Genomic DNA, 12,256 nt, shown 5'->3' with positions numbered 1-12,256 from the left:
CAAAGTCAGAGAAAAGTCTGTATCGATGATAATTTTTCGTTTGGACCGTGAGAAAGAGACGCTGTCTGGCTTTTTAAGGAAACCCTGTGTGTAGCGAGCGATCACATTCATTCAGCTATATAATGAGGTATCCCACTGATTAAGTTTTGTTTTTCCTCCAGCAGAGTATAAATGATTTGTGCTTACAGATGAGACAGATGAGTTGTCACCGTGTTTGGAATGCGCAATTACTGTGAGTGATCAGGTTCTGGACTTTTCTGTCACCTTTTTTATTTTGCATGCAAGCCACTAGACTAGAAGAAAGACACCGAAAGGCCGAAAATGTGTGGACACCTGAACAACACAGCTTTATGTATATGCTTGGTGGGCATTTCATTTAAAAAAAAAAAACAAACATAAAAATAATAAAGTTGGTCTTGTCTTTGAAGCTAGTTTTCCACTCGTCTGGGAAGGTTTCCAATAGATTTAAGAACATGGCTAAAGGGCCTTTCTTTTAAATGTGATTTTTTTGGGGTAAAACGTAATGAATTTTGAGGGAGTACATAACAAAAATATCTGTGTTCAAAACCTGTTTTCAATAAGGTAAGTCTATGAAAATGATTTGCGGACTAAAAAGTCCATAAGAGTTTCAGAACTCAAAACTTCCTTGTCCAAAAACAGCTTTTAATGAAACCAAGCTGCCAAAATGACTCATATTTATTTCAATCTGACGTCATAGTGTGATGAAAGATGGTCTTTCGATGCCTACTTCTCCATCATTACTTCTTCAGTTCGCCCACCGATTCACGCATATAGTAGGAGTAACTACATTCTAGACCGTCACTGTTCATTTGTTCTCTTAATTTTACTTTGGCCGTTTTTAAACAAGACATTTCAAAAGACTTTTCAGAGAGACTGAAACTAAAAGAGATACAATGCTGACTAGATTGGAGCTGACAGTAATGTCACAACACACAAGTGTGACTAACGTTTTTACCATGTGTCACTATTGCTTTGTTGGTTACAGATCATTTGATATGAATGTACATCACAGCAGCGTCCATTTATTACTTTAATATGCAAAACTGTTGAATGTGGCAAGCCAACAAACAGCGTGATTCAAAGAATGGGTGAAAACAGAATCGAAAATAGCCAAATTATGTTTTTTGATGTAAAAAGGATGCAGGATTTAAAGGGCTAGTCACCCAAAAATGAAAATTCTGTCATTAATTTGTTATGAAGCAGACGGGACAACAAGGTAAGTGTATACGAATGGTGTTTTATTTATACAAGCAGCAGTGCCGGAGGTGGATAGTGAGTTCGTGAAGGTGAGCAAGACTTGAAGTGATGAATTCAGAGCTGGATGGTAACGTGAAGAGAGTAACAGGTCCTTTCCGTTTTAGGTGGCGAGACTGGAGGATTCCAAGAACGAAAGCCAGAGGGGCACAGAGAGTTCGTGGATCCGCCACCCTCCGCTGACGCGGAAGTCAGCTTACGGCCACACACCGCTAATGACTGGATACTGAGAAGACACAGAGGACTGGCGCTTGGAAGACTGGAACGAGACAGAGATAAGGTAAGTACAATGTGGTAAGTAATCTCGATAGTGATACTCGCTAAGAGACACTGGAAGTCCGCTTTCTCTGGAACGAGCCCGGACAATGAGTGGTGTGTGGAGAGTGGCTTTTATGTGCTGGTGATGATTACGTGCAGGTGTTCATTGATCAATACTCAGGTGATGGTGATCTGGGAGTGATTGTGGGTGCAGAACCTGACCAATCCGTGACACTACCCCCCTCCCCAGGGCCCGCTCCTGAGGGCCGAAGTCTCTTGCGCCGTGGTGGTCTACCTCGTCCTCGGGGTGCAGGGAACTCAGGATGACTAGCGTGGAACTCCTCAGTGAGCGTGGGATCTAGAATATCGTCTCTTGGGACCCATGACCTCTCCTCTGGTCCATAACCCTCCCAGTCAACCAGGTACTCGAGTAGACCACCACGACGACGAGACCGGAGAATCTCCCGGACGGAGTAGACGGCTCCATCTTCCAGCATGAGGGGGGGAGGAGGTTCTTCTTCGTGGTCAGGTTCTGTGGAGAGAGTGAGAGGTGGATGAAATGGTTTCAGTAGTGAGACATGGAAGGTGGGGTGAATGCGATATTCAGGTGGGAGTTGAAGCCTGTAGGTGACGGGGTTGACCTGTTCCAGGATGTTGAAGGGACCAACAAACCTGGGACTTAATTTCTTGGAGGGCAGTCGCAGACGGATATCTCGAGTGGAAAGCCACACTTGATCGCCTGGCCTGAATTCTGGAGCTGGGGCCCTCCTCCGATCCGCGAAGGCTTTCTGTCTGCGTACTGCCCTCTGTAGGTGGTGATGTGCTTCGTCCCAGACCCTCTCGCTCTCCCGGAACCAGTGATCCACTGCGGGGACCTCAGATGGTTCACCATTCCAGGGAAATAGCGGTGGTTGGAATCCGAGGACGCACTGGAATGGTGTGAGGCCGGTGGATGGTTGCCGCAGTGAATTTTGGGCATACTCTGCCCAGCCCAGGAACTGGTTCCAGGAGTTCTGGTGGTTGTGGCAGAAGGTCCGGAGGAACCGCCCCACTTCCTGGATTTTCCTCTCCGTCTGGCCATTGGACTGCGGATGATAGCCAGAGGAGAGGCTGACGGTCACACCTAGGAGACGGAAGAAGGATTTCCATAGACGGGAGATAAACTGAGGACCGCGGTCCGATACAATATCCTCAGGTATTCCATACTGACGGAAGACGTGATTGAACAGGAGTTGGGCTGCTTCAAAGGCAGTGGGTAGTCCTTTCAGGGGCAGCAACTTGCAGAACTTGGAGAATCGATCCACTATAACAAAGATGCAGGTGTTTTCATCCGATGCTGGCAAGTCCGTCATAAAATCCACTCCCAGGTGTGACCAGGGGCGGTTCGGGATCGGCAAGGGATGGAGTTTACCTGCGGGCAAATGCCTGGGACTTTTGGACATGGCACACTCCTTGCACCCCTGGATGAACCGCTGCACATCCCTTGCCATCCCAGGCCACCAGAAGCGCTCGGATAGCAGCGAGAGGGTGTTGCTGGTCCCGGGATGTCCAGTGCCCAGGGAAGTGTGGATGGAGCGAATGAGATCTACCCGTTGTGTCCTAGGAATGTAACGTCGATCGGGAGGGCAGCCCGGCGGAGGACGAGGTGCAGGAGTAGCGACACTAGGAGGAGCAGACCATTCGATGGGGTTGATGAAGATATCTTGTGGGAGGATATTGCTGGGAGGCTCAGTGGAATCAGTGGAGTCGTGGATTCTAGACAGGGCATCTGCTCTTATATTTTTTGGACCGGGACGATAGGAGATGGAGAAGTGGAACCTTGAAAAGAACAGTGCCCACCTGGCCTGACGTGGGCACAGCCTTTTTGCATCACGGAGGTATTGGAGGTTTTTATGATCTGTGAGTACCAGGAAAGGGTGATTAGCTCCCTCCAACCAGTGTCGCCACTCCTCCAGGGCGAGCTTGATGGCGAGAAGTTCCCGGTTGCCGATGTCATAGTTCTTCTCCGCCGGGCTGAACTTCCGGGAGAAGTAGGCACATGGATGGAGTAAACTTGGAGTTCCGTGATGTTGGGAGAGAACCGCTCCGACTCCCGAGGTTGATGCATCCACCTCCACCACGAAAGGGAGGTCGGGATCCGGATGGCGCAGAATAGGAGTCTGGGTGAAGGCGTCCTTGAGGGATTGGAAGGCTGCGGCGGCTTCGGGGTTCCAGGTAAGTTTAGTCGGTTTTCCTTTGAGTAGGTTGGTTAATGGAGTTGTAATGATACTATAACCTTGAATGAAACGGCGGTAGAAATTAGCAAAACCGAGGAATCTCTGGAGTTCTTTGACAGAAGAGGGTTTTGGCCAGGACGTGACAGATGACACCTTCCTCTCGTCCATACGAATACCCTCACGGTCGATGATGTATCCCAGGAATTGAACGGATGGAAGGTGGAATGAACATTTTTCTGCTTTCAAGAAGAGTTGGTGTTCCCTGAGTTTCTGGAGGACCTCCGCAACGTGGTGGATGTGTTCAGTCTCACTCCGGGAGTAGATGAGGATATCGTCAATGTAGACAATCACTGACCGATGGAGAAACTCCCGGAGGACTTCATGCATGAAGTTTTGAAATACGGAAGGGGCGTTGACCAGGCCATAGGGCATGACGCAATACTCATAGTGGCCTGTAGGGGTCACGAAGGCCGTCTTCCACTCATCCCCCTTCCGTATTCTCACCAGATTGTAAGCGCTGCGGAGGTCCAATTTCGTGAAGATGGTGGCTGACCGGAGTTGTTCGAGGGCCGCTGGGACGAGAGGAAGGGGATATTTGAACTTGACTGTGGCTTGATTCAGGATGCGGTAGTCTATACACGGCCGCAGCCCTCCATCCTTTTTCGCCACGAAAAAGAAGCTGGATGCAGCGGGAGAAGTGGAGGGACGAATGTATCCTTGCTGGAGAGCCTCGTGAATATACTCCTCCATGGCCTTTGTCTCCGGAAGTGACAACGGGTAGATCCTTCCTCTGGGCAAAGGAGCATCAGGAATCAGGTCTATGGCGCAGTCCCATGGCCGATGGGGAGGTAGCTGGGAAGCTCTCTTGGGGCAGAAGACGTCCTGGAAAGAGGAGTAGATATCCGGAACCTCGGTGGATCGTTGCTCCAAAGGGCTCTCGATGGATGTGGCGCAGACAGGAATGGGTCTTGGTATAGGACGTGGAGCTTCTGGAAAGCACTCTGGAAAACAGTCATGACCCCACCGGATTACCTCTCCATTGCCCCAAGAGATGATGGGATTGTGCTTCACCAGCCACGGGCGCCCCAAGATGATGTCCATGGTGGCCCCCTCCAGAACCAGAAGTTGGATGTCTTCTTGGTGAAGAGCTCCAATCTGAAGGTGGATGGATTGGCATTTACGATGGATGCGGGGTCGTGCTGTGATGGAACGTGTTATGGGCTGAATCTGGTAGACGCTCGACGAAGCTTCGGTTCGGAGCTGTAACTGGCGACAGAGGTTCCCCGAGATGAAGTTTCCCGCTGACCCGGAGTCGATGAGAGCGTGGGCTATGACAGAAGATGTGGAGGTGGTTAACTGAACACATGTAGACAGAGGATACATCTTTTCAACTTCGGATTGGATAACACTCACCGCGGTAGGAACAGGACGAAGGGGGCATTTCATCCGAACATGCCCACTGGCTCCACAATAGAGACACAGACCCCGGGTCAGCCTTCTCTGTCGCTCAGCGGCTGATAGTCTACCAGATTCAAGTATCATTGGCTCTGGTTCTGGAGGGCTGGCGGTCTCCACTGGGCGGAGGAGTGCATTAGGAGAGACATCGGAGAGAGTCTGATATGATTGCATGCGGTCAGAACATCTGATGGATTGCTGTATGAAACGCTCCAGACCCATAGCGTCATCCAACGCAGCTAGTTGGAGGCGAAGACGGGGTTCGAGCCCGAGACGATAGGTGGTCAGCAACGACCGCTCGTTCCATCCACTGGCAGCGGCTAGGGTTCGAAACCGTAAGGCATACTCATGAGTGGACATCGATCCTTGTGATAAGTGATAGAGCTGCTCACCCGCTGATACTTCCCCGTCTGTACGGTTGAACACTTCTTTGAAGTGATTGATGAATGCCTGGATGGAACGAGTGGCCGGCCCGCTTTGCTGCCACATCGATTCGGCCCACTTCAAAGCTGGTCCTGTGAGAAGAGAGGTGATAAACGCTATTTTAGACTGGTCTGTAGGATAGAGCGCTGGTTGCATAGTAAAGACAAGAGAACATTGCAGTAGAAATCCATTGCACTCCTCCGCCCCGCCAGCATAGGGCGCTGGTCGGGCCATGGGACTGGATGGTGGTTCCGAAGAAGTGCATGGAGGTACGGGTGCCGGCGGTGCGGAAGGGGTGACAGATGGAGATGACAACAAAACCTTCCGCAGAGTATCCACCAGTTCCTGGAATGGATCCTGAGCACTCATACTGCTTACTGTTATGGTCCGGGCTTCCTGTTATGAAGCAGACGGGACAACAAGGTAAGTGTATACGAATGGTGTTTTATTTATACAAGCAGCAGTGCCGGAGGTGGATAGTGAGTTCGTGAAGGTGAGCAAGACTTGAAGTGATGAATTCAGAGCTGGATGGTAACGTGAAGAGAGTAACAGGTCCTTTCCGTTTTAGGTGGCGAGACTGGAGGATTCCAAGAACGAAAGCCAGAGGGGCACAGAGAGTTCGTGGATCCGCCACCCTCCGCTGACGCGGAAGTCAGCTTACGGCCACACACCGCTAATGACTGGATACTGAGAAGACACAGAGGACTGGCGCTTGGAAGACTGGAACGAGACAGAGATAAGGTAAGTACAATGTGGTAAGTAATCTCGATAGTGATACTCGCTAAGAGACACTGGAAGTCCGCTTTCTCTGGAACGAGCCCGGACAATGAGTGGTGTGTGGAGAGTGGCTTTTATGTGCTGGTGATGATTACGTGCAGGTGTTCATTGATCAATACTCAGGTGATGGTGATCTGGGAGTGATTGTGGGTGCAGAACCTGACCAATCCGTGACATAATTACTCACCCTCATGTTGTTTCAAACCCGTAAGAGCTTTGTTTATCTTCAGGAGTGACAATTTAAGGTATTTTTGATGAAATCCGAGAGCTTTCTGACCCTCCATAGACAGCAACACAACTGAAACGTTCAAGGCCCAGAAAGGTTTTAACCTTAATTTTATGAAGCTTTGAAAATACCTTTTAATGAGTACCACACTCTTAAAAATAAAGGTGCTTTAAAAGGTTCTTCACGGCGATGCCATAGAAGAACCATTTTTGGTTTCACAAAGAACCATTCAGTCAAAAGTTCTTTAAAGGTGCCATAGAATGGAAAACTGTGTTTACCTTGGCATAGTTGAATAATAACAGTTCAGTACATGGACATGACATACCATGAGTCTCAAACACCATCGTTTCCTCCTTATATAAATCTAGTGTTTGCAAAAGACCACCGAAAAATAGGTCAATTCCAGCATAACACTGACTATTACGCAATAGTCGGGATCGTTAATAGTTACACCCCCAACATTTGCATTGGTAAAGTCAGTACACCAGTAAAATAAGGCAAGCCACTGAAGGGACACGGTTAGCTTAATGCTAGCGCTAGCCTGTTACATTGCAGTACAAAAGATTTCACTTACCACATAAACAGAGAGATGACTGTGCTGATGATGGCGAATGATGTACAGATCCCGAGTATCACTGTCAAGCAGCTGAACTTGTGTGTTAAGTAAGCACTCCCTCTGCATTATAACTTTACACAGAGAGCATGCGATCACAGTAATGAGAGAGTAAAATGTCGGCGATTCAAAACTGCAGATTCAACAAACCACATATTAAAAGCGGCTAGAGCTCCTAATTAAATATATATTTTTATCCATGTGCCAGCTATAGAGATGAGCTGTGAAACAGCCAATCAGAGCAGAGCTCATTAATATTCATGAAGCTTCCAAATAAGGCAATAACAGAGCATTTCATTCTAGGGACAAATCCTAGGGTTGTAAATGGACCTGTAAAACCGTTTCTGGAGAATTTTTGCCCTTTCCTATGCCATATACCTTCTATGTAGATATCAGAGGACAATTTAAAATATTGTATAAATGCATTCTATGGCACCTTTAATCAACCATCTCTTTCTTACCTTTTTATAATCTGAAGAAACTTCTTTCACCACAAAGAAAAAAAGGTTCTTCAGATGTTAAAGGTTCTTTATGGAACCATTTAGACTTACAATGTTCTTCTATGGCATCATGAAGTACCTTTATTTTTAAGAGTGCATGATGCATTGGTGTGCATTTCTCTACTTGTAAACAAGTGAGTAATTAATGGCAGATTTTTTTTATTTTATTTTGGGTGAACTATACCTGTAAGTTGACTAAATTATTGGGGAAGTACAGAATATGTTATAACATTTTTTTATTAAAGCGTTCATGAAAAATTACAAGGTCAAGAAACATACTTTATAGATAAATTGTTTACAGAAAGATGAATAACATGCCTTTTCAAAATACCAACCTGTTATTGATGGTTTTTTTTTTCAAATGAATTTTAATTTAATATTTATTTTATTTTAATTGAATCTTTAAAATGAACCACCCACCAGGTGCAGAAGGTTTAGAGATTTTTCACTGCACAAACTCCACACAACAAAGTCTGTACTAAGTAAAAAATGTATATTTACCAAAAAGTAAAAAAAAACTTTAAATGAGGTTAAAAATGCATAAAAGATATAAAAATGAGTCACTGATTCTTTAATTCATAATTAATCATAACAGATCTATAAATTATCATTAAACAAATAAATGTACCATAACATCCATGATTAATTTAATGGAAAAAAAACAAAACTAATCAATCAATAAATAGCTGTGTCACCTGCACTGCAATTACCTTTCCAATTATTCCAAAGGTGTACAGTGAGGTTCAGGTCACGATTTGTGCGGACGAGTCAAGTTCTTTCACACCACACTCTGTAAACCATTTATTTTTGCACCTTATTTTGTGCACAGGGGCACTGGCGGTCATGCTGGAACAGGAAAATATTCTACTAATAGCAAATGGCTAAAAACCTGTTAAAAGGATAGTTCACCCAAAAATGAAAATTCTGTCATTAATTTAGTCATTCCGTGAAACCAGTACGATTCGAGTCCCTCGAGACCTTTTTAATTTTTTTTTTTTTCTATCGGGTCACCAAAATCTATTTTTTAAAGCTTTTTGTATTCATTGAAATGTCTCCTTTAATAAGATTTAAAAGTTAAAAATTTAACAAGGTTTAAAAGTTAAAAAGTACCTCAGTAACCCCCTCAACCCCATTACACAAAACATTCTCCCCCTATAAAAATAATGAACTGATACTTACAGGTATGTGACATCATTAACAGGAAGTGACATGATAGAAGTCTTCTAAACAACATTGTGAGCAGACACAGGCAAGTTACCACCTTCTTTTATAACTATAACTTATTAATGTTGTGATATTGTGGTTGTCAAGCTTAACGACTCAACCTTGTTAAATACTTGTGAAAATGATCTTGATATTTTAACAATATACATGATTTCCTAATATCATGAATGCCATGTGCTCTCCTGTTATTCTCTAGATTTAGAGCAGTGGCCATTTAGAGCAAAAAAATCACACCGTCACACTCAACCCTGTTACTTATTTGATCATAACAGGGTTGTGAGATAAAGTTATACAGTAATTTAAATACATTATTATATTTGATCAAGAGTCTTATATCACATGCATATGTTGAATGTAGTAATGTCCATGTTAAAGCTGTGTGTGCGCACGTGTATTCTGCCTAGATTTTCACATCTCAGTATTAAAGGGATAGTTCACCCAAAAATGAAAATTTGATGTGTATCTGCTTACCCCCAGGGCATCCAAGATGTAGGTGACTTTGTTTCCTCAGCAGAACACAAACGGAGTTTTTTAAAGAAAACCGGTGCAGTCTGCCAGCTAAATAATCTGAGTGGATGGGCACCAAACCTTTAAAAGTAAACAAAAACATTCACAGACAAATCCAAATTACACCCTGCGACTCGTGACGATACATTGATGTCCTAAGACACGAAACGATCGGTTTTTGTGAGAAACTGAACAGTATTTGTTCAATTACCTTTGATACACAGCCACGTCCATCTGTCATGAGCACGAGCTCATCATCCGGCTCGTTACACGTGTACGCGCTCTGGCGTAGAATACGCAAACGCTGGAAGGGATCTGTCGCATGAATACAACACTCATTGTTTACATAGAGCACAGAGATTGTGGGTATAGCGGCTATTCAAAATGGTAATTATTTGCGCTTATCCTGATTGTTCAAACCGAAGCTAAAATATTACGTTTGCGCAAACTCATCCGGGACTTTTCACTGATTTCCCCTTACGGCGTTTGCGTATTCTAAGCCAGAGCGTGTACACGTGTAACGAGCCGGATGGAAAGCTCGTTCTCATGATAGATGGACGTGGCTGTGTATCAAAGGTAAAAAATTATATAAATACTGTTCAGTTTCTCGCAAAAAACGATCGTTTCGTGTCTTAGGACATCAATGTATCGTCACGAGTCGCAGGGTGTAATTTGGATTTGTCTGTGCATGTTTTTGTTTACTTTTAAAGGTTTGGTGCCCATCCATGTCCATTATTTGGCTGGCAGACTGTACCGGTTTTCGTTAAAAATCTTTGTTTGTGTTTTTCTGAGGAAACAAAGTCACCTACATCTTGGATGCCCTGGGGGTAAGCAGATAAACATCAATATATGGCCATATATTGGCCACAGCCATATCACCCTGCAGCCCAAGACTGGTTGCTCACTGAAGCTAAGCAGGGCTGAGCCTGGTCAGTACCTGGATGGGAGACCTCCTGGGAAAACTAGGTTGCTGCTGGAAGAGGTGTTAGTGAGGCCAGCAGGGGGTGCTCACCTTGTGGTCTGTGTGGGTCCTAATGCCCCAGTATAGTGACGGGGACACTATACTGTAAAAAGGCACCGTCCTTCGGATGAGACGTTAAACCGAGGTCCTGACTCTCTGTGGTCATTAAAAATCCCATGGCACTTCTCGTAAAGAGTAGGGGTGTAACCCCGGTGTCCTGGCCAAATTCCCTCCACTGGCCCTAGTCAATCATGGCCTCCTAATAATCCCCATTCATTCATTGAATTGGCTCCATAACTCTCTCCTCTCTCCACCTGTAGCTGGTGTGTGGTGAGCGCACCGGCGCCGTTGTACTGTGGCTGCCGACGCATCATCCAAGTGGATGCTGCACACTGGTGATGGTTGAGGAGAGATCCCCCATATGATTGTAAAGCGCTTTGGGTGTACGGCAATACACAATGAAAGCGCTATATAAATGCATCATTCATTCATTCATTCATATCTTAAAATAATGACCAATAATAGTAGGGATTTGATGCCTGAGGTGGGAAAATAAGTTTTTCTGGAAGTTAAATATGTCATTAATGTTCAGAGAAGCAATACATTTTGGTAAAAAATCTAAAAATGTGTCCAAATCGTACCGGGTTCGTGGAATGACTCAATTACTAACTCTCATGTTCTACGTTCTACGTCAGAATTAGTCTCAGCCTCAAACGTCACGTCCACGGACCATTGACTGAACGTCTGAAGCATACGGCACACTTAGCTGGAAACATTTTAGGAGTTTCAAAGTCGTCATCGGTTTGGTTAGATTATACAGGATTTCCAGGAGTTCTGTAATGTTCCTGTTACGAACTCTGCCCGAGTTCTTCCGTTCGCTCACCGCCAGAGGTTGCCCGCTCATTACATTGACTTTCACACTTCACCCTGGACTACACTTCCCATTTTCAATTGCACTTTCACCTGTAACCAATCACCAACCGTATAAATACGAGGTCATCACAATCATTCTGGGCCGAGTATTGTCATAGCGTTTATCACTCTCCAAGCGACAGCTACTTTACGGAGCCACTCCCTTGTTTAGTTAATCTTGTTCCTAGTCTTGTTTCTTAGTCTAGTCTTTTGTGTTTTGGATTCCTTGCTTGGTTTTCTTGTCTAGTCTAGTCTGCAGCCTGCAGCCTGCCCTGGATTACTCTTCGTCTTGCCGTTTTGGACTCTGTTCGCCCCTCGATCGATCTCTGGACTGTCTATTCCCCTTTTGCCTTGCCCATTTGGATTACGTTTGCCGCTGATCGACCCTCACCCGTCCCTGGATTCCTCTCATGTCTTGCCCGTACTATACCTGTTTGCCAATGGTTGACCCTGCCTGTGTTTGATCTTGTCTAAGTTTTCTAATAAAGCTCGCATATGGATCCGCTCGCCTTCCCACAGTCTCGTTTCTCCACATAACAGTTCCGCCTGGAAACAAAAACATTGTGTCACCAAACTCCCTCACAAAAGAAGAAAGCCGTCATGTTTACAACTGTGATGAACTATAAACACTGGATTTTAAAACATATGTGAAAAATGTAAAGTTCGCAGCATATAATCTTTAAAATATGTCCAAGAGATGCGCACAAATAGTATTCTTGTAGCATCGTAAAATTACGGAGAACAACTGATGTCAAATGGACTATTTTATTGATGTCCTTACTACCTTTCTGGGCCTTGAATGTGTCAGTTGCATTGCTGTATACGCAGGGTCAGAAAGCTGTCGGATTTCATCACAAATATCTTAATTTGTGTTCCAAAGATGAATGAAGGTCTTACGGGTTTGAAACG

The 12,256-nt window shown here is 45.0% G+C and overlaps 1 protein-coding gene across 1 annotated transcript in view; it reads left to right on the top strand.

Annotated features, from left to right (window-relative positions):
* The window catches only part of LOC141345312 (nuclear pore complex protein Nup93-like), a 39,996-nt gene extending 28,201 nt beyond the window's left edge, over positions 1–11,795 (top strand). The window contains exon 4 of the mRNA XM_073850179.1: positions 11,595–11,795. Within this exon, the coding sequence (XP_073706280.1) occupies positions 11,595–11,795 (201 nt within the window). The remainder of the gene's footprint in view (positions 1–11,594) is intronic.
* Positions 11,796–12,256: the final 461 nt, after the last annotated feature.

Source organism: Garra rufa, chromosome 11 (genome assembly GCF_049309525.1).
Source record: "Garra rufa chromosome 11, GarRuf1.0, whole genome shotgun sequence".
Taxonomy (NCBI): domain Eukaryota; kingdom Metazoa; phylum Chordata; class Actinopteri; order Cypriniformes; family Cyprinidae; genus Garra; species Garra rufa.
This window is presented reverse-complemented; position numbering and strand designations above follow the sequence as displayed.